This window comes from Triturus cristatus, chromosome 3_1 (genome assembly GCF_964204655.1).
Source record: "Triturus cristatus chromosome 3_1, aTriCri1.1, whole genome shotgun sequence".
NCBI lineage: Eukaryota > Metazoa > Chordata > Amphibia > Caudata > Salamandridae > Triturus > Triturus cristatus.
The window spans coordinates 1053991676-1054011526 of NC_140583.1; the positions used below are offsets into that span (position 1 = coordinate 1053991676).

At 47.9% G+C, this 19851-nt stretch overlaps 1 protein-coding gene across 1 annotated transcript in view; it reads left to right on the forward strand.

The window, feature by feature from the left end:
• Positions 1-19851, forward strand: part of SORL1 (sortilin related receptor 1) — a 744876-nt gene that overhangs the window by 180950 nt on the left and 544075 nt on the right. The window contains exon 3 of the mRNA XM_085645831.1: positions 12529-12654. Coding sequence (XP_085501957.1) covers positions 12529-12654 — 126 coding nt within the window. The remainder of the gene's footprint in view (positions 1-12528; positions 12655-19851) is intronic.

Consider the following 19851-nt stretch of genomic DNA (forward strand, 5'->3'; position numbering starts at 1 on the left):
ATGCTTGTACGTATGTCCTCCAAAGTCTTGCCATAATTCATACGCATAACCTCCTGTCGGTCCCTGGAGACCCACACCCCCAAATACTTCACGTCAGTGTCACACCACTCCAAAGGGAAGTCAAGAGGGAATTTGTCAACCCCCGCAGTTAAGGGGAAGACGGCCGATTTGCCCCAGTTGATGTGGATTCCCGAATACAACGAGAACCGGACAAGCTCTCTGAGAATGGGGTTCAAGTGTTCCCGGGGGTGTTTGATGTACAGCGTGAGGTCGTCCGCGTAGAGCGACACCAAGAGTTGCCTCCGTTGACAGCGCAAGGAAGCCGCGAGATAGTTTTGCCGGAGCCGGGACGCCAGGGGTTCTATTGCCAAGGCAAAGAGGAGCGGCGATAGTGGGCATCCCTGCCGAGTGCCCCTAGTGACCAGGAAAGGTTCGGAGACCCGCCCATTAATAAGTACTCTTGCCATTGGGCGGTGATACAGGATTTGGATCCATCTGGAGAAGGCTATGGGCATGCCCATGTTACGCAGAATCAAATGGAGGTAGTCCCACTCGACCGAGTCGAACGCCTTGGTGGCATCCAAGAACACCGCCACCAAAGCGAGAGAGGGGTCCGCATTATTCAGGACCGAGAACAGGGTCCGCAGATTGTGGGAGGTAGACATGCCCGGGACGAACCCCGACTGATCCGGCAGGATCAAGTCTCCAATCAGGAGGTTAACACGGTTCGCCAGAACCTTGGCTAGTATCTTCACGTCGCTGTTGAGGAGAGAAAGGGGCCTGTAGGAGTCGCAGGAATCCGGGGGTTTCCCTGGCTTAAGGAGCGGGACTATCAGGGTCTCTGACATACTGGGTGGCAACGAGCCAGTCTCATTCGCCTCCTCGAACACCTCCCGCAGGACCGCCGCAAGCGGGTCAATGAAGGCTTTATAGTAATCGATAGGGAATCCGTCCAGGCCAGGCGCCTTCCCGGAGGAAGTCTGCATTATGGCTTCCTTGATTTCAGCTAGGCCTATAGGGGCCGCCAAGAGGTCCCGCTGGGCATTGGACAGCCATCCGAGAGTGAGCTCCGAGAGATAGTCGGACATCTCCAACGGCGACTCCCGTCTGGAAGTGTACAAGCCCGAATAGTGGGAGACAAAGGAGGAGAGTATAGAGGGGGTATCCCGGCATATGGAACCATCCGAGGCTCTGACCTCCAGTATGTGATTAGAGCCCTGCGGGGGGCGAAGAACCCCCGCAAGGAATCTGCCGGGTCGCTCCCCTTCCCCATATGCCCGCGCCGTGAAGTGTTTCCCTCTGAAATGGACCTCCCTTTCCGCGGTGCGCTTATATTCCGAGAGCTTAGTGCGATATTCTAGCTGCGCTCCGGAGTCCTCCAGGAAATCTGGGGCAGTCTCCAACGCCCCCAGGTCCCGCTCCAGGGAAGCCAGAGTGGCGCGAAGAAAGCGCAGTACCCCCGAACCCTTCGAGATGCACACCCCTCGCATAGTGGCCTGGAATGCCTCCCATATCGTCGCTGCGCTATCCACCGACCCTCTGTTGCGATCTATGAAGTCCGTGATTTCCTGGGACATTTCGTGCTGGAATAGCTCATCCCGGAGGATGTTAGGTTGCATGCGCCATGGGAGCGGTGCCCCGACCAACCCCGTCCTGGCCAGAGTGATCAGTACCGGTGCGTGATCTGAAAAGGTACGAGGTAAGTGCCTCGACGCCAGCAGAGAGGACCCCAAGCCCCTAGAAAGCAGTATGTAGTCCAAACGAGCCCACGTGGAGTGCAGCGCCGACCAGTGCGTACCCTCCCGCGTATCTGGGTGTATCCGGCGCCAAGCGTCTATCAGCAAATGATGGGTCAGCAGGTCAGAGAGATATGCCTGAGAGCGGGGGTGGTGTGGAGTATCTACATTGGAACGGTCAAGAGACGGATTCAAGGTAACATTGAAATCGCCCCCCCAGAGCAGGTGAGTGGATCCTACCCCCAATATAACTTCCCATAGGGAGATAAAGTGGGTGGGCTCATCCAGGTTGGGCCCGTAGGAGGACACGATAGTGATCGTGGCATTGCCCATGCGGCCCCACGCAACACAGAACCGTCCTTCGGCATCCGTTTTTTCTCCTAGGGGCACAAAGGGGGTGTGCTTCTTGACCAGAATGGCCGTTCCTCTAGAATAGGTAGAATAAGAGGAGAATAGGCTATAAGACGCCCAACGGGACGCAAAGGGAGGTATGCCCCGGGGGTCCGTATGCGTTTCCTGCAGCAGCGCTATATGTATTTGATGGCGATCGAGATACACTAGAACCTGGCGGCGCTTGCGCGGGTCACCCAACCCCCGTACATTCCAGGCCAGAACATTCACTCTACTATGCGGGTCGCGCAGCGCCGTATCTCCCCCCTGTGCAGTCACACCAACTGACGCCAGATGCCCGCTTGCGGATCGGCTCTCAGCCATGCCCGAACTGCCAGTCGCACATCCACCTCTAGACCCACGAGGCGGCACACTACTGACTTCAGGCACCACCACATGTATCGCCGTTTCATAAACTCCAATGTATATGTGTGATTGGTCCAATGGATCAGTGTAATGCTGTATATACATTCCCTCCCCTCACCCGCTCCTACCGACTCAACAAACTCGTCAGAGGAAAAATTATCAATCAACAATCCCCTCAACAACCCGTCCCTCCCACACCCCACCCCCTCCCACCGCGACAGCCCAATCCTGCCGGGAACCATACCCCCCCCGACCCCCCCATCAAACAAAGCCATTCGTATGGGGTATTCCCTCTTTGGGTAGCACCAGTGAGCTGGACCTACCCTCCCCTATCCCGATATTTCACCCACTATGTCGCCGCCGCCAAAGGGCTGGGAGCGAAAGTGGGGTGGGAGGGGGAGTGCCAAGGCAAATAGCAGCCACCTCAACCTCGCCAGCTCCTCCTGAATAACAAGTGGCGATATGAGTGGGACACTCAAATTCCATATTCTCCCCCCATCCCCCCCCAATTTGGACAGGAATCAAAGGTCTGGACGCACTTTCCCCGTGTAGCCAAACAGTCGAGCATGTGAAGTCCGCCAGTCCATTCTTACAGTCAAAAAGGGGGCGTGAGTAAATTTGGGGAAGAGGTAAAGGGGGGGGGGGGAGCAGCCAAGAGTGGAGAAGGAGGAGTGAGAGGGACACAGAGGAGAGAAGACAGAAGTAGACAGTATGACAACATGGCGTAATACTCATCAGTCCGGAGCTGACGTCGGGGACCGGGATCCAGATCTCGCCCCGGGGCTGCGCCTCGGAGACGCGGAGGACCCACGGCCCCGTAGGAAGTCTTCTACTTGTTGTGGGTTAACGAAAAAGTGGACTTTGCCGTGATGCGTGACCTTGAGCTTAGCGGGATAAAGCATTGAGTATGGGATGTTGCGTTGCTGCAGCTTTTTCTTTACTCCCACAAACTTGCGACGGGCCTCCTGTACCATCTGGGTGAAGTCCGGGAAGAAAGAGAGTGTAGTGTTCTCGTGCTGGATCGGCTGCTGCTCGCGTGCCAGGCGCAGCAGGGTGTCCCGGTCTCTGTAGTTGAGGAACTTGATAATCACCGGGTGCGGCGGAGCTCCCGGGACCGGTCGAGGACCCAAGGATCTGTGGGCCCGTTCCACCACCAGCTGAGGCGAAAAGGCGTCCCGGCCAAATTTATCTGTCAGTAGGCGCTCTATGAACTCCTCCATGCGGCCACCGCCACTGGATTCCGCCAGACCAACCAGGCGAACGTTATTTCTCCGGGAACGCGCCTCCAAATCTTCGTTTTTCTCCGCTATGATTTTGAGGAGGCGGTCCATCTGGGAGAGTTTGGTGGCGTTAGTCCCGGCTCCATCTTCCAACACCGAGATCCGACCCTCCGCCTCCTCGAGCCGCTCTCCGTGCTGATCCAGGCGCTGCACCACCGTGTCCAGCCTGGCATTCATAGTATCAATCTTTGCGTCGATGGAGGTTAGGCTCCGCTGCATGCCCAAGAGCAAGGACTTCCAGTCCACATCATCCTCCACGCCGGGGTCCGTCTCCCCGCCATCCGCATTCTGTGCGCGTGTCTTTTTCCCCTTCACGGAGCCGAAAGGTAGTGTTGCTTGTTTCGTGTCCGTCTTACCCATAGTAGCCGCCACCGCTGGGGTCAGTTCAAGCGGGGAGTGGGTTGGACGACGCACGCTGTCTGTACCGAACACAGGCCGCGCACACTCCACTCTGCGTCACCACTCCACGCCAGTCCGCCGGGACCAAATGGCGCAACCAGGCGGGGGATAGCCACCAAGTGATCAGCGCCGACCCCCAGTTAGTAGGGAACGCTGCGTCCTCCGCGCCGCTCCAGCCCCCGTATAATCGGCCACACACCCGTCAGGCCCGCTGCTGAGGCAGGAAAGCACGCACACAGGGCAGGGTTGTGGTGTCACAGTGGGGAGGCCTCTTAAAAGCACGTCCAGTTCAGGGCACCTCTCCCCAGATCGGGCGCTCGCCCAGCCCTGCGCCAGCCAACACAATCCTCACCGGGGTAGATATGGGGCTGTCAGAGGCGCAGCCGGGACCCAGCGCAGGCAGCAGCGCTCCAGCAGCACCAGAGCTCGATGGATCCAGCGCAACCGCGTCATCAATGGCCGCTCCGGCCCTCGCAGCAGGCTTCTACCCAGCGGCTCGCGGGGAGCGATCCCGCCGCCTCCGAGGCTCCGCGCTCACCAGCACTAGCACCAGACTGTCCGCTCACCGGTGCGTCCACAGCCGTCACAGCATCCGACTACAGCATCAGCTCCGTGGCCCAGCAGTCGCCGAAGATCCCCGGCCTGTAGCAGCGTCAGAGTCCGCCTCGTCGCTCCGCCCCTCTCAACGGTCCCGTCGCCGCGGGCCCGCAGGAGCCGATTTCTCCTCCTCCCGGCTGCCGTTCTCCACCAAACTGGCCCATAAGAGGCCTAAGGTGTCCCTCCTCTCGCCGGTATGGTCATCGGGTCATTTGCTGGCCTGTAGGATGGGCTTACCGGATCGTGATTTGCCTGGCCGGCTGGAGCCTCACAACAGTGCGGCCATGTCAGTCCAGCGCCACCTAGCGCCCCCCCCGAGAATGGCTTTGGCACTATCCCCATGTTGATTATCTTGAGCACAACATTTGATTGCACAGAAGTTGTGTGCTTCTGTTGAAAGAGTGCTGGTAATGGTTTATTATGAAAACTAATGTTATAGGCGATAGATCGGACTTAGTTATTGTGAAAAGCTTATGTTAAGTCCAAAATACATTTAAGGTTGTGTTATTATTACACTATTTTAAAGACTTTATAGGATTTGTTTTGTATATGGAGTATTGCAGATTACCACAATTTTGTGTTAATTTGTACTTTTATGACAGTATGCATGATGATTGACTCAAGGGAAAGCTAATGCTCAATACGGTCTGAATGAATACTGTTGACAAGCTGTATTCCTAACTGGTTCATAGGGAAAATTTCTGTCCAGTTCCATATGTATGATTAGTTTATTATGAAAAGACATGACAAAGCTTGTAGGCGTGACCTATTTATTATAAAATGTATTTGTTAGTCACTGGCCTTTGAGAGTAGGTTGTTATTAAATGGTGTTAAAAGTTATATAAGGTGTTTTGTAACATGGAATATCAAATGTTACTGTTGTAGTCGAGGGATTTGTTATTGGTTACCCCCTCTGACAAACCATGAGTCTAGAAGATTATCATGATAATCCTTTGTAACCCTCTTAGTAGGCGGTGTATACTATTTTGCAAACTGTAATTATGTATGTATGTATTTATAATTTTATTGCTGTATGCTTGATGGTTGCCTTGTGGAAAAGTTAATGCTGAATGCAGTATGTGTTAGTTGGTAATAGTGACAAGGGATTGATAGGGCAGTGGGCTTGACTGGTTCATTGGGAAAGGTTTTTCAGATTCCACAAGTCTGATTTGTTTATTATGAAAAGTTTTGCCGAAGGCAGTAGGCCTGACTTATTTATTGTGAAAAGCATTTGTTAAAACCAATAGGCCTTTAAGGGGTGAATATTATTACACTGTAGAAAGGTAATTTGTTACACGGAATCTGAGATTATTTTAGTTGGCATGGGCTTTGGTGGTGGTTACTAGTTTTGACAGAGCCCATGGAGGCAGAGGATTTAGCTTGTGCTGATGGATGCTAGACCCCCATAGGAGGGCCTGACAATTTGTGTTGGCTGTCAGGCTCTTGCATTTGTACTCATACATACAAAAGATTTGGGTCGACCTTCTTCTGCCATTGGTCCCTTTGAGTGTCATTCACATTCTCTTTTCAGACATGGGAGCATACAGCATGGCTTATGCCCAATTGGCATATTTGATTTACCTATAAATCCCTAGTATAGTGGCTCTACATATGCTCCGGGCCTGTAAATTAAATGCTACTAGTGGGCCTGCAGCACTGGTTGTGCCACCCACTTAAGTAGCACCATTAACATGTCTCAGGCCTGCTGTGGCAGAGCCTGCGTGTGCAGTTTAAATTTCCATGTCGACCTGGCAAAATAAACCTCTTGCCAGGCCCAAACCTTCTGTTTTGATGCATATGTCACCCCTAGAGTAGGCCCTGGACAGCCCAGGGGGCAGTGTATTTAAAAAGCAGGACATGTGCTTTTAAGTTTTACATATCCTGGTAGTGAAAAATGAATTTAGGTGTTTTTCACTAGTGCAAGGCATCTCTCCCGTAGGATAACATTGGAGTTGCCTTATTACATTTTATAGGTGTAATTTCCAAATTGGAAGAGGGGACCCATTCATGTTTGGAGTCTCTGGAATCACAATTTAAAATCCTAACTTATGGTGAAGTCAGATTTTAAAATGCATTTCTGAAAATGCCACTTATAGAAAGGTGGCATTTTCTTCGCTTGGTCATTTGGTGCCTGCAGCATGTCTGGATGGGCCATCACTAGCAGGATGGGTGGGAGGAGATGGCCCCAGCCCCACTTACACTTGAATAGGCTGTGTCCTTTTGCCACACAAAGGGCTACATACCCTTGGTAGTCTGGAGCCAGGACCAGAAAGGCACTTCAAAGGCATGCCTCTAGAAGCTTCTCCTCACTTCAAAGGCACAACGGTGTATAAAAGAAGGACCTCCGGCACCAACTCTTCACACACTTTTGGACCTATAGATACTCTGCCAGGAAGAAGGACTACTGTGCTGCTACGACTGCCACTCTACTGGACTGCCACTCTGAAGGGACTGCCACTCTGAAGGGACTGCCACTCTGAAGGGACTGCCACTCTGAAGGGACTGCCGCTCTGAAGGGACTGCCGCTCTGAAGGGACTAACGCTCTGAAGGGACTGCTGCCCTGATGTGCTGACCTGCTGCCCTCTTGCCTGGGGAAGAACTACTTCACCTTGGACTTAGGACTCCCGAGTGACTACTAGGTCTAGTCTGCTGGACTCCTGCTCTAAGCCTCAGGGACACAAAAGGTTTCGCAACCAACTCCTGGACCCAGCTGCATCGAGTTCCTGACCCTCAAGTGGTGCTATTCAGGACCTAGACACTTGGTGTGACTCACGGGCTCATAAATCAATCTTTTGGGCTCTTTGGGACTACGAACAGGCCCCTTTACACTGAGACCGCGCCGTGCCCTGAGTCAGCACGAGCCGCTGGCAGTTATCTCTTCTCAGAGCAAGCATTGATCACCTGCAGGGGATCTCCAGTGTGATGTACCAGCCCGCCCGTGTGCGATGCCCATACTGCTCTTCACACCACGCCAACCTCTGCTCGTGATACTCTCCATGCTCTACCCGACCCTCTCCCAGACTCTTGCCACAAAACTGGAGACGATAAAACTTCAGTGGGACAGATCTAGGACTGTATCAGACACACACTCCATCCCCGTCGGCCTGAACTTTGTATTTTACCAGATCCAGCAAGACCCAATATCTCTGGTTGGCGCTTTATGCTTTTGGATGCTATATTTCACTTTATCCATTTAAAAATTCATAACTACCGTTCTACCGATAGAATATTTGTCTTTTTTGGCTTGTTTTATTTATTAAAATCAGCTCTATTTTCCTAACTGGGTGTGGGATTTTTTGAGTGGTGTTTTCTCTGTTTTACTGTTTTAAGTATTGTACAAATACTTTACCCATTGCCTCTAAATTAAGCCTGACTGCTCTGCCCCAAGCTACCAGGGGGTTGATCACAGGTTAATTTTGGCTTTGTTTATGCCTTACCCTGAAAAGGATAGTGGTTTCTGCTTAACCAGGGCTCATACCCCAGTCAACAAGTAAACTGAATTCTCAAAGTATTGTACTGGAGTGGAATGTTATTGTGCACTGTGAATTATATTTTTACCACTCCAAGATGGTCAACACTTTCAAATGTGATAGCCATGCCGAAAGTTGAAGACAGCAGTACACTATCTACAATATCATTTCAAAACAGTCACCCGCTGCGTTTTAATTTTCCATTTTGTTGCAGGAATATGCCTGCTATATTTGGGCAGAGGCATATTTTCTCATTTCTAGTTTTATTCTTTCAGTTTATCTTGGCTACGCTTGTTGAGTTTGTGTGTGTTTTTATTGTGAATGGGTAAGTGGACGAATGAAAAAAGGCGACAGTGTGTAGCTGAATGGATGGATGAGTGGTACACTGCATGTGTAATGACGTATTGAGTTCTTAAACGCACCAGTGACTGAAGAAGTACTTTCAGTTATACTTCAGACCTATTGGTATTGCCAGTCGTTGTTAAGTTTGTGGATGGACATTGGCTTTTCTGAGACTTATTTTACTGTGCAGTTTTGTTTCTTAGTTTCCAGCATTTAACCGTCTCCAAGATTCATCCTTAACCGTTCAAGTTCGCTATCCTACGAGTCATGACTTGCATAGGATGCTTTGGTACTTTTCAACAGTAAAATTGTGCTGAAGCTCTTGGGAGAGCAGTGGAAAACACTTATTCTCTTGAACTGCTAAGTAATAGAAAACTATCTCAGGACCCGAAGAAAAGGTCTAAGAGGATGTGCCTCTATGGTATCCCCCACTGCCATATGGTCTCTAGCTCTTCCCATCCCCCATTCAACCAATGCCCACCTTATACCCTGTTCTTGGCCTTCCATCCCTCAACAGCTCACTGCCTTTATTCTACATCTTTGGGAATTATTGCACTTTTTATATTCTCTGTAAAAAGAAGATTGTGATTGTAGTCTTTTCCCTGTTTGTGGAGATTAGACGTTACACGCTACTGACCAGCCCGACCAAGCCAACCTATCGGAAACAGAAAAGAGAAGAGAACAAAACATTTCCATCAAAAATCAATAGTGAGACAGTAGTCCATTATACACCATAGTGCAAGAAACGTCCTGTGACTGCTACTTCTGAGAGGCTTCCTTGTCGACTTCCTGTGTCATAGGTGGAGAGGTCAAGTTAGTAGGATTGGCAGGTACAAAGAGGCTGGCATAAATCATGTTTTTCATGTGACAGTGTTCCACTTAATCTTTCTATTGCCTCATTCCAGGGAGCTGCTTCCATCGACAAAGTGGTACTACACTTGAAGTGGTTATTATCATATTTCAAGGATAACATCTGCCACCACCATGTAATCCTGCTCGTGGCTTATAGTTTTCCTTTCCAAATGCTATCAGCCGTCCAAAAACAATAGACATAAACTCAAAAGGCTTCATATTACACCTGCTGGTGGAAAGAAAGATGGTGCACCTGCATACTAATGAGTGCTTAAGGGTTTGTTGAAAGTTATGCCTACTCAAATTAGGTGGACGTCTTTTAACTTGCAATTTTTGTAATTGTGTTGTTTTTTTTGTCCTCCACTTTGTCTGACATATGGCAGCCATGCATTGTCAAAGTGCAGCAGTGGGCTGCACAACAGTCAACCGCCCTTTATTTGCTGCCCTCGCCATGCTCAAGGGCAATGAGGGGGTGGAATTGGCCCACCTTGCAATGCCCAAGTGCTGCAGGGGGCTCTGTCACACACTCCTCGCCCTACCCATATGTGAAGAGGGGAATGACCCCTCTGCTCTTGCCCAGGGATCAGTAGGGCTTGAAAAAGGAGTAGCTAGCAGTTGCCCCACTCTTCTGTCACGTGCACAATACAAGCCACCCAGGAGCAGGTCAGCTGGCACCTGTCATTGCTCTGCAATTGGGAACAGGTCGTGGGGCAGGTGCCAGCTGCCCTGCCATGCCACCATAATACCCCCAGACCGCCAACATCATGGCAAACATAGCTACTAGAGCTGCTTTTACCCAGATCTCCAACTTTTGGGTGGAGAATATGCTAAAATCCAACCAACGAACAGGCTTCGCACATGGAGATGCACAGAATGTGCCCTGATCTCCAAATGGAAAGATGCTGATAACACTGTGAATAGAAACGGGGGCATAGCATTGCTCCTTCTGGACTTTGAGTTCGGCAAGGGGAGTCCTTTCCTGTGCACCTTTGAGTTGGGCACCTGCACTTGTGCAAGGCGGGAGGAGATGGGTGTAGTTAACCCCTTCCTGGCTCTTAAGCAAGACTGGAGAGGGAACTAACATCTCCCTGCTTTTGCACCAGCTGGACAGATAAGACTGTGTATTGCTCCGTGGCCACCAGGCTTGGGCGTATAACAACCTTGTTGTGCTTTTCTGCCTCCTTAGTCTTTGAAACAGGGCGGGAGAAAGATTCATAAGTGGGTGTGCTTACCGATCTACTTCTAATGTGGTTCACCACCGTGCATTCTTTTTTTTCCTTTTTTATCCTCAGGGTTTGTGGACACTGGGAGACAAAGTGATCCCATGGCCTCGTGTGCATGAACATGTTTTTTTTATTTGTCCACGGTTTATGAGATTACAAACCATGTGAACAATTATACATACTTTGTAATGCACACGGAATTCTATCATTTGGCTCCAACAGTTGAATGCATTTTCAGCAAACCGAAACAAAACACTGAATGAGGAAAAGCAGATATCGTATAAATAAATTGGTGCTCATCCTTTCAAGAGTTTTCGAGTTAAATACAGATTAATATATTCTATGGCAAATATCATTTAATTGCAATTTCAAAAATTATTTGGGACCCCTTCCACAGATATGACCGATCTGCCTCACATTGGTACATCTTAGATGCCCTATTAAACTGGACATCTTCCGTATGCTGAGGATGGATAAACTTATTAAGGATTCAAAAAAGATTACCTATGATGCAAGATATTACCTTTGCCTACCTGTAATATCATCGTAACAGTAGTCATCCATCTTGCGTCTGAGCACTCCCACTTTTGCCATGGGCGGAAAATAAGACAAAAGGATTTGTGATGGTATCAAGAGCACAAAAAGTAGTGCAATGGGGGATCTCGGATTGAAACCTGGGCTTTTCATTACTCGTTCTCAAACCTTTAGCTTTTGTTGTAGCACTCTCATCCTCTCTGCAGTGTCACAATATGGCGGGACTATTCAGTGCTTATGACTATAATGGAAATTCCCCTACGAGAGAACAGGAGTTACAGGTAAGAAGCTATTCCTTTTGTGCCTAGAAGTCGTACTGAATATTGACTGTTTATGGAGGTTGCGCAAAAGAATCCTCTCTACTCAGGTGCTTTTTTGGTTCTTGTTCCTTTAAAATAATCACCTGGATCTAGAGGTTCCTCTTGCGATGTCTTTGTTTAGCTACAGAAGCGTACAAACAATGCTCCTTTGCAGAAGCATATGGTAGAAAATGCTTCTTCTCTCATTTTTAAGACTGATCTCCATAATGTCCTCTCTCTTGCTGCCACTGATACAACATGTGCAGAAGAGAAGTAAAAAGGTTTCCTTATCTGTCCTTTTAGTGTAATTAGTGTCAAAAACATGGAGTTCTTAAACAGAAATAAGTTAATCAAGCACACACTGTTAGCATCAGCATTCAAACAATTATCCCGCGTTTATATGCCCTATGTGCATTACATGCACTCATTAGTATTAGAGGCGGCAGTGATTGTATGCAATCGGGCCTCTTTTCATGTAATATTGATTATTTTTGTATCAAAGACATGCCAAATACAACAGATGTAAATGTTTAGTTACTTGTATAGTGCTTCATTCTTGAATTTAGCTTATTTATCGGCTCTCCCAGTTTTGGCAGGTGTGGAACCGAAATAGAGCTAGACGAAATCATGTTCCCAGGACACACAATGTAGATAACAAATGAAAGCTGGGATTAGAACTCAAAAGGTGCCTAGAACTAGAGTGATCAGCTTGCCTTCTACACCACATCTCCTTGGAAAAAATTCACCTTAGCACATCTGCTGGCCTCACAAAACTTTTTGGGTGAATTTTTCTTCCTGCCTTTGCCATCATATTGTTCAAGTTCAGTTATGTTTACCATTTGTCATTGAATGTCTTTGTACGTAAATAATTTATGTGTGTGAGTTCAAGCTAAAGATGCCATTAGGTGTGTGGTAAAGTTAAAGCTTCTCAGCAAAACAAAAAAAGTGAAATTTGAACTTGTAGTTTAACAAGATTTTATTGTAACATTGTAAAGTTGACCAGAATGGAACGACTAATGCTTCACAATTCCTCTTGCAGGTTTACGTGTCCTACGATTATGGGAAATCATTTCAGAGAATATCCAATAAATTTAACTTTACTGATGGAAATTCAAGTGAAGTGGCTGTTTCTCAGTTTTTTCATAGCCCAGCTGACAATAAAAGGGTAAGTTATGTAGTAAGCTTGCGTTTTTGGTTTTGTAAGTTTTAAATAAGCACAGGTATTTTATCGAGTAAATTGATAAGAGTAATACCATATTTATCTCAAGAACCTGAATCATTTTTGAATTCCTTAAGTAATATTCCATGTTTTCCATGTGTAGGTCTCCTCTGCTAGAATGACTGCGGACTGTGTAAAGCAACACTTATCACTACATTGTCCTATTTTCATAGCAGCAGTAGATCCCTGCTTTTAGCAAAATGTGTAGGACGAATTAATGCTGCTTTCTCTGACACAGTAAAGCACTGCAGTGACTGAACATGACTTTGTAGCCTTTTGAGCAGCTCACCTCTATGCTGATGATTGTAAATAGGTAGAACAAGGCTGCTGGTCTCAGCCTGGCTCTCATTTTGTGCAAGAATGCCTGCTTGAGTGTTAGTATGGACTTCATCTCAAAAACTGCAGTGGAGTAGATTCTATTGCTTACTGAAACTAACGTAGCTGTGAGTTTCCTCGCCTCACTTGTGAAATAGTTCCTCTATACCTTGGTCTATAATCCGAATGGCTTAAAGCAAAAGTGTGGGTGGTGTGGACGGCACACACTTGATATTGCCAACAGGAATGTGAAAACGTGATGCTGTGGTGCTTTCAAAAGTCCCCAGCACTGGCTATCGTGCCCATCTAGAGAGTGCACATAAATATCCTGCACCGCTACACCCCAGGAATAATGTTAACATCTGTACAGCTAAGGCTTGCAGGGGAGATATGACCTGCTAAGGTTTCTCTGAAGGGATGACGTTCTGTCCCCTCCGATGCTGTTTACTCTGCTAAATAAAGATGGAACTGCTCTTGCAATTGAAAGGGTAAAGTTTCCTGGAACAAAATTTGGAAAAGGCCCCAGGAAGACTTAGCTCAGATTGGTCTAATTCTTTGGGAGGTGTTATAGCTGGCTTGTCTAAACCAGGCCATCCCCAACAGGCATGTGTTATGAAGACTCTAACAGATCCTGTTTGAGAAACCCAACATTTCAGAGACAGGCAAGAGGGATGGTCGTTTTTCCCCATGCGGGCAGGTGGAAAGTCAAACTGTTCTGCCTCAGGTAACTATTAGCTCTCATTCTGACGTTTTGAATTTGCTGTAGGTCTGACCATGGACAGAAATCAGTTGATGGTTTTGCTTTATGATAGCTCGGAAGACACCTTGTATTCAACATTTCTGTATCTAAGTTGCTGAAAAAGGCATCTCCTGACGCTCTGATTTTTGTAAATGCTATGTGCTTACATCACTTCATGAAAGGCAGAAACAAACAGGTGCAATATAAATGCGTTTTACAGTAAACAATTTGACCCGGCATGTTTAGTCACAGCCCGGTGGGGCCAAAAATCATGACTGGTTTTCAGGAATTAGACTTGTGTTGTTGTCATCCAATGAGTTGACTAATGCCATGCCTTAAAGAGCTACTTCGGGCTGGGCGAAGGAGCTGTCTTAAAGCGCTGCCACTGATGCAGGCATCTCTTTATGGGCGGATCATGCTCCACAGCTGTATCATATTTTTCCTCTGGCTCCTTAGTAGTTTGGTGGCCCAGTGATTTATACCCAAATGAATCTCTATAGCCTCTGGTAGAGTGCCCAAATCCGCCATTTTCTTTCATATTGCATAATTCATCTAATTCCTGACAACGCACTAGGACTTCGAATATAATTTACATGATGCCATCTATTCCCTAGCTTCTTACACTCATCTTCATCGTTCATCTCAACTAGCAGCATTTTCTGGCAGCTGTAAACACAGCCTGGCATCCTGGATTCATAGAGTAGGAGACTTGTTCAAATGCTGCTAGAGCTGCGCAGCACCGATCTGTGCTGAACTGCTAAAGCCGCCGAAGCCTAAGTGGCTGTGGCCAGGGAACAGAGAGAGCCGAAACCGAAAACCTGGAGAGCAAAAGACAGTGAACACTGAACGGGGAACGGAGAGGGGCCGACCTCACCTCTACATGGTCGCTTCCTGTCCCTACCGCTGATATAAAAAAGTTGCCTCCGAAGTTCCGGCTCTCTTCTCATGATAAGCGCAGCAGGTGGTCTCGAACAATAAGGCTACCGCAGGGTGCAGATCATAGACCCACAGACCCATAGAGCGTTTGGGGCTCTGTTGTTCCTGGCGGCGAGTGGTGGATGAGTGTTTATGGCCCATGTGTTGCGCCATGTGTTTTAATGTCCCAATTTCTCACTGCTGGTCTCACTCCCATCTCCTCTCCAATCCCCGCTTCACAGCTCACACACCAGCTCCCTCCTCCCCCAAGAAGACTAGGAGGGTCAAAGGCCTCAATGGAGCAACAACTAAATGAAAATGCCCCCAAATAATTGAAAATAAAGTCATATAAACTTAAAAGCTCCATTACATTAAAAGCGACTGCTATAATCTGTGGTAATGTGCGGCGACTGTGATCAACCGCGGTCAACACCGGACTAGCTCAATGTCAATTTGCTGTTTGACCTGATCAGGGTTAACTGAAGCAGGTACTGCGGGCTAGGTCCCGCGGTAGTGGTAGAGCCCCCTAGGACTGTGGAAGTGGCTCCCCTAAGCGGATGCGGCTTGCATAGAGGGAGTGCTCCCTCCGTGCCAGTACTAACACCCCCAGCAATACAGAGTGCATAGCAACGACGGACAGGAGAGTGATCTACAAAGTCTCCTTGCTGTGTGCTCGTGCCCCTCCACAGCCTCAGAATATCCAGGAGATGCAGCTACACGGTTAAGGCAACTTAGACCTACTAATCCAAGACAGTGCGCATACAGGTCGGAGACGGGCAAGAAATTAATTAAGAGTCCCATGGACTCCGGCTCAAGTGCAACATCCTTGGAACTATTGAGACGGAAACAGCTAATACGCATAAAAGGGGTGGTGGATGATACAGTGGATGACCAGGCTTCACAACACTTGTCCCTGGATCCACTCTCACCTTTCAGTCCCAAAGCGGTTACCAGGGCAGATTTGACAAGGGTTCTACTCTGCCCAGTCTCAGGACTGGCCTTCTTAAATGAACTCCATAAAGCGATATCTTCAAAAGGCAACATAAATTGCTAAAAATGAACAAAACGCATCTTTAGACACGGCAACCACATGTCTCTGCCTGAACAGTTTGGGGTGCTCAGTCAGCAGCCTGGCCAGCACTCCGCAGGAAGCCACAGTAATTTCAAGTAATGAAGCTGCTAGTGCAGGGGTCCTCAGTTTACATAGGTTGCACTCATGCCCAAGCCTAAGACCAGGCAAGTCAATTATACATCTAACCACAGAATCTATTCTAGAGCCCGCTCTACATCACACGAGCTACAAGTGCAGATCCAAATCCAAAGAGGATCTCGATTGCTGCTCAAGTCTATCAAACCCTGGACTGGACCCCAGAACTAATGAGTCCTCCTGCCTTGTCACCACAAACAAGTGAAACACCTATAAATTCAAAAAAAAGCTCGCACATTGCCCAAAAGGGAGAGTTTCACAGACCAGGAACTGGGATTCCTATTGGATTGTTTCCTTTCTAATATAGACGCACAAATAGACTAAACACTCAGGCAAACCCTGTTAGTGTTTCAGAGATCCGTAGAAAGTGCCATCGAGCCTGCCTCGACCCCACGGGACACTTCGCACACACACAGGACATGGTGGCAATAAGAGCCATGCAGTATACAATAGCCAGGCCTTACTCTGGCAGTCATGCAAAATGAAATTACAATTGGACCTTATTCAGTCACTGGGTAACTCAGCTGGCAGAACTTGGTTCCAAACTAAATCTTCTGGAATCGGAGGTAAAACTCCTTGAGGAGGACAAACCCTGCCCATGCTCCCCAATCATTGATAAGCTGAACACCTTATCTGAGACATTAGGAGCCCTGGTGGGCACAATCAAGGAACACACAATAAGTAAAGTTCCACAGGCCAAGATACTAAATGCTACTATGATGGAGGACGTCTGCCAAAGGAATTGCTGCAATATCAAAGTGGCCACTCCCTCAGACAGACGTTTCGTATCATGTAACCGACGCACAGGACCAAGCAACCTGTACTTTGTCAGTTAACCTAGCTAATTGAACAGCAGGGGGAGCCTAAGGGAAGGACCACTCAGATGTATGGCAAGGCGGCAGATGTAAGAGGGCCAAAACTGGAATAGCTCCAGAGCCTCTCTCAACATCCAGCGTGTCACGAAGTCCAGAACAAGATTAAAAAACACAAATAGCAGTATTTACTAAAAAGAATTACTATGTCACATAAGCCACCCTACAGTACCATAGCAGAAGTAGCCATGAACTCTGGCAAACTCTTTCCAGTCTTCGCCACTTCGCCACAGACAAAATCTCAGTCCCGTCCTCCAGCAGTACATCCAAAGCTGCATCTACATCTGCATCTGCATCTCTAGTCTCTGAAGGGGGAGACACTCACGGGGGGCCTAGGAGATTGCCAACCAGATGGTTCCAAATACCATCTGAAATCCGTATGCCTTTGAGAGTATAGAGGCAGGACACAGGGTCCCCTCCCTTAAACGGAGAGGAGAATTGATAAGACCTGTGGGGGACGCCAGGCACACAAATTGAAAGGACAGATCAAGGTACCCAATCTGAATGAGAGACCTTGCAAATATCATGTTCCGATCCATAGGGTCCTTTTTAGTAGCCCATCAACATGCAGGAGCAGTCGAACTCCCAGGGGTTGGAAGTGAGAGACCACCATGGTGCATGGAAAACACAGGACTCCATCTGCCGGGAAGCCCTATTCTGTCAGCAGTAGAGAGGTGAACACATAAGCATCGTATACAATAGCCCCTTAGCTCAGCCTGGGTCTTCCAACAGAGGCCTCTTTACAGCCCAGCTAGATGAGCAGTATTCCCACTATCCAGCACATGTACAAGGAAGGCGAGCTCACACATCTAGAACTGCTCTTTATTCCCCGATACACACTGAAGGGCCCCATGGACATCCTCAACTGAGGGAGCCTGTTGTGGCTGTTTACTTATATCCCTGCATTAAAAAACATAACCTCAGAGCACTGAGTTAAATTCGGACCGCCTCTGTTAAATTAATCTGAGGATGTGACCACGACAGTCTGGAAAAAGAGTGGCACAAACGAACGCTGTATGGGCTGAAAAGACCCCTTTTGATGAATGGGGCAGCAACTTTCATATCTACCCTCCAGCAAAATACCTGTTTGCCCTTTTAAAACCACACTCGGGTCAAACACCAATGGTAAGTGCTTATAAGCACAAAGAAGGTCAGAGCAAGGAAATCCATGGGACATATGTATCGCCCGAGCGTTTATGTTGGTGTCCGGTTCAAAGTAATCGATTCGATTGTTGAACACCAACATAAACGCTTGGGAGATGCATATACCGTGTTATTACTTCAGGAGAGGTGCATACTGTGCATCTTGTTTATGCTCCGCTCTTTTCGATTTTAGAACCGGACACTGCTATATCATTTTGGAGAAAGATAACCTATTCATTTGTCTTTTTATTGATCCGAATGCTTACATAAGAATTATATTCCACAGAACATATGATATTTATCACTCACTTATCAAGCCCTTAAGAAGTCCCATGGGGGACGAAATGCGTCGGCAGTCTTGTCCATGGTGTGCTGTGTTTTTAAAGAAATTTGCTATGGATTAAAAGAATAAAAGGAATCGTTTTCTACAATCAAAAACACGACCTTTGTTCTCTCATTTGGGAAGACACCCATTCATATATTTCTTTGTGTTGGACTATGGATTACAATTTCCTTTACTAATTATTTATTTGTTATTTTTGAGTGGAGGACCATTTGGGCTGAACCAATGTAAGTGCTGAAGGGTGCAATTAGAGGTAACCATGGTGGGTTTCGGCAAAGAGGACCCAAGTGCCCTTACAATTCAACGTAGGAATGACCAGAGGGGTGGTATGCTCCAACACCCTAAGAAAGGCACACAGTACGCAGAGGAGGCAGCAGCCGGTTGCGCCCAATTGACAGTGTTGTCACCCCCAACATCACGTTGTGCTCCAGACATATGGCCTTGGGACCCAAGTCTTTACTACTACTAGTCTCTTGGAATGTGGCAGGTCTCTAAAGTATCCAACTGAGCAAGGAAGCAATGATCTATTTAGAAACATCTGACAACTTGCTTCTCCAGGAGACCTGGGCGCTTGCCCCACTACTTTGTCAGGCTTCTACGAGATTTATGAATCAGCATCACGATCAAGTCTGTTCAGGCGTTGTTGGGAAGGCTATCAATGTTCATCAAGCACTCCAGCAACTTAGAGGCTGCCCCACTGGTCTTTTTCAGCACCGCTGCTCAAGCTATCACTGGCCTGAAACGTAATCAGAGAGCAGCCAATCTAATACTGGTGAACTGCTATCTCAACTTTGCACAGAAAGCCAAGATGACATTGGTCCAAGAGCTGCTGGACAACCTGGAATCGCTTATCTTAGACCACCCAGGCCACGATTTCGTAATAGCGGGGGACTTCAATACTTGTGATATGGGGCCCCCGCCAGAGAGTGTCAATCGGGAGAGAGTGGGCACCTTATTCAGGACTTATAAACTTGTCTCTGCTCAATGGGAGGCCAAAGCAAAAGAGAAGGAAAGGCAGTTCCCCAGACCTGCAAAGGCCATTCAGCAATCCGCTACGTCTTTCTTTCCGAGCACATAGCCTTGTGGCTAGCAATTTTCGACATAGAAGAAAGGCCTTAAAGTGATCACAGTCCCTTACAGCGTGTCCTAAACCTGCTAGATCAACTGTGCGTGGAATCCAGACACACGCACAGGTCCACAGGGGAAGAAAAAGTTAAACTGGTCAGAAGAATGAAGTGGAAAGCCGAGCATACATCAACAAGTATAGCTTGGATAAGCAAATAAGAGCTGGCACCAAAAGCGGGACACCAGGTCTCTGCACACCAGTGATAGAAGAGCTTTGTGGAAGAGCTCATATCGCTTTTGATGCGAAATGGAACCAGGCATTTCCCAAGGTAACTTGGGGGCTGAAGACCAAGGGCTCAGTTCGATAAAGCCGTCAAGGCCCCCAGGAGGGACCTCCGAAGAGCCCAGCGGTCCGTTAAACAAAATCTGTCAGTACCCAGAGCTGGGACACTTTAACAAACGCACTTAATCCATTGATAAACAGTTTGGGACCAGAAGGAGACAAGAAATCAAAAGAAGTGGACAACCATATTCCTTGTGATAA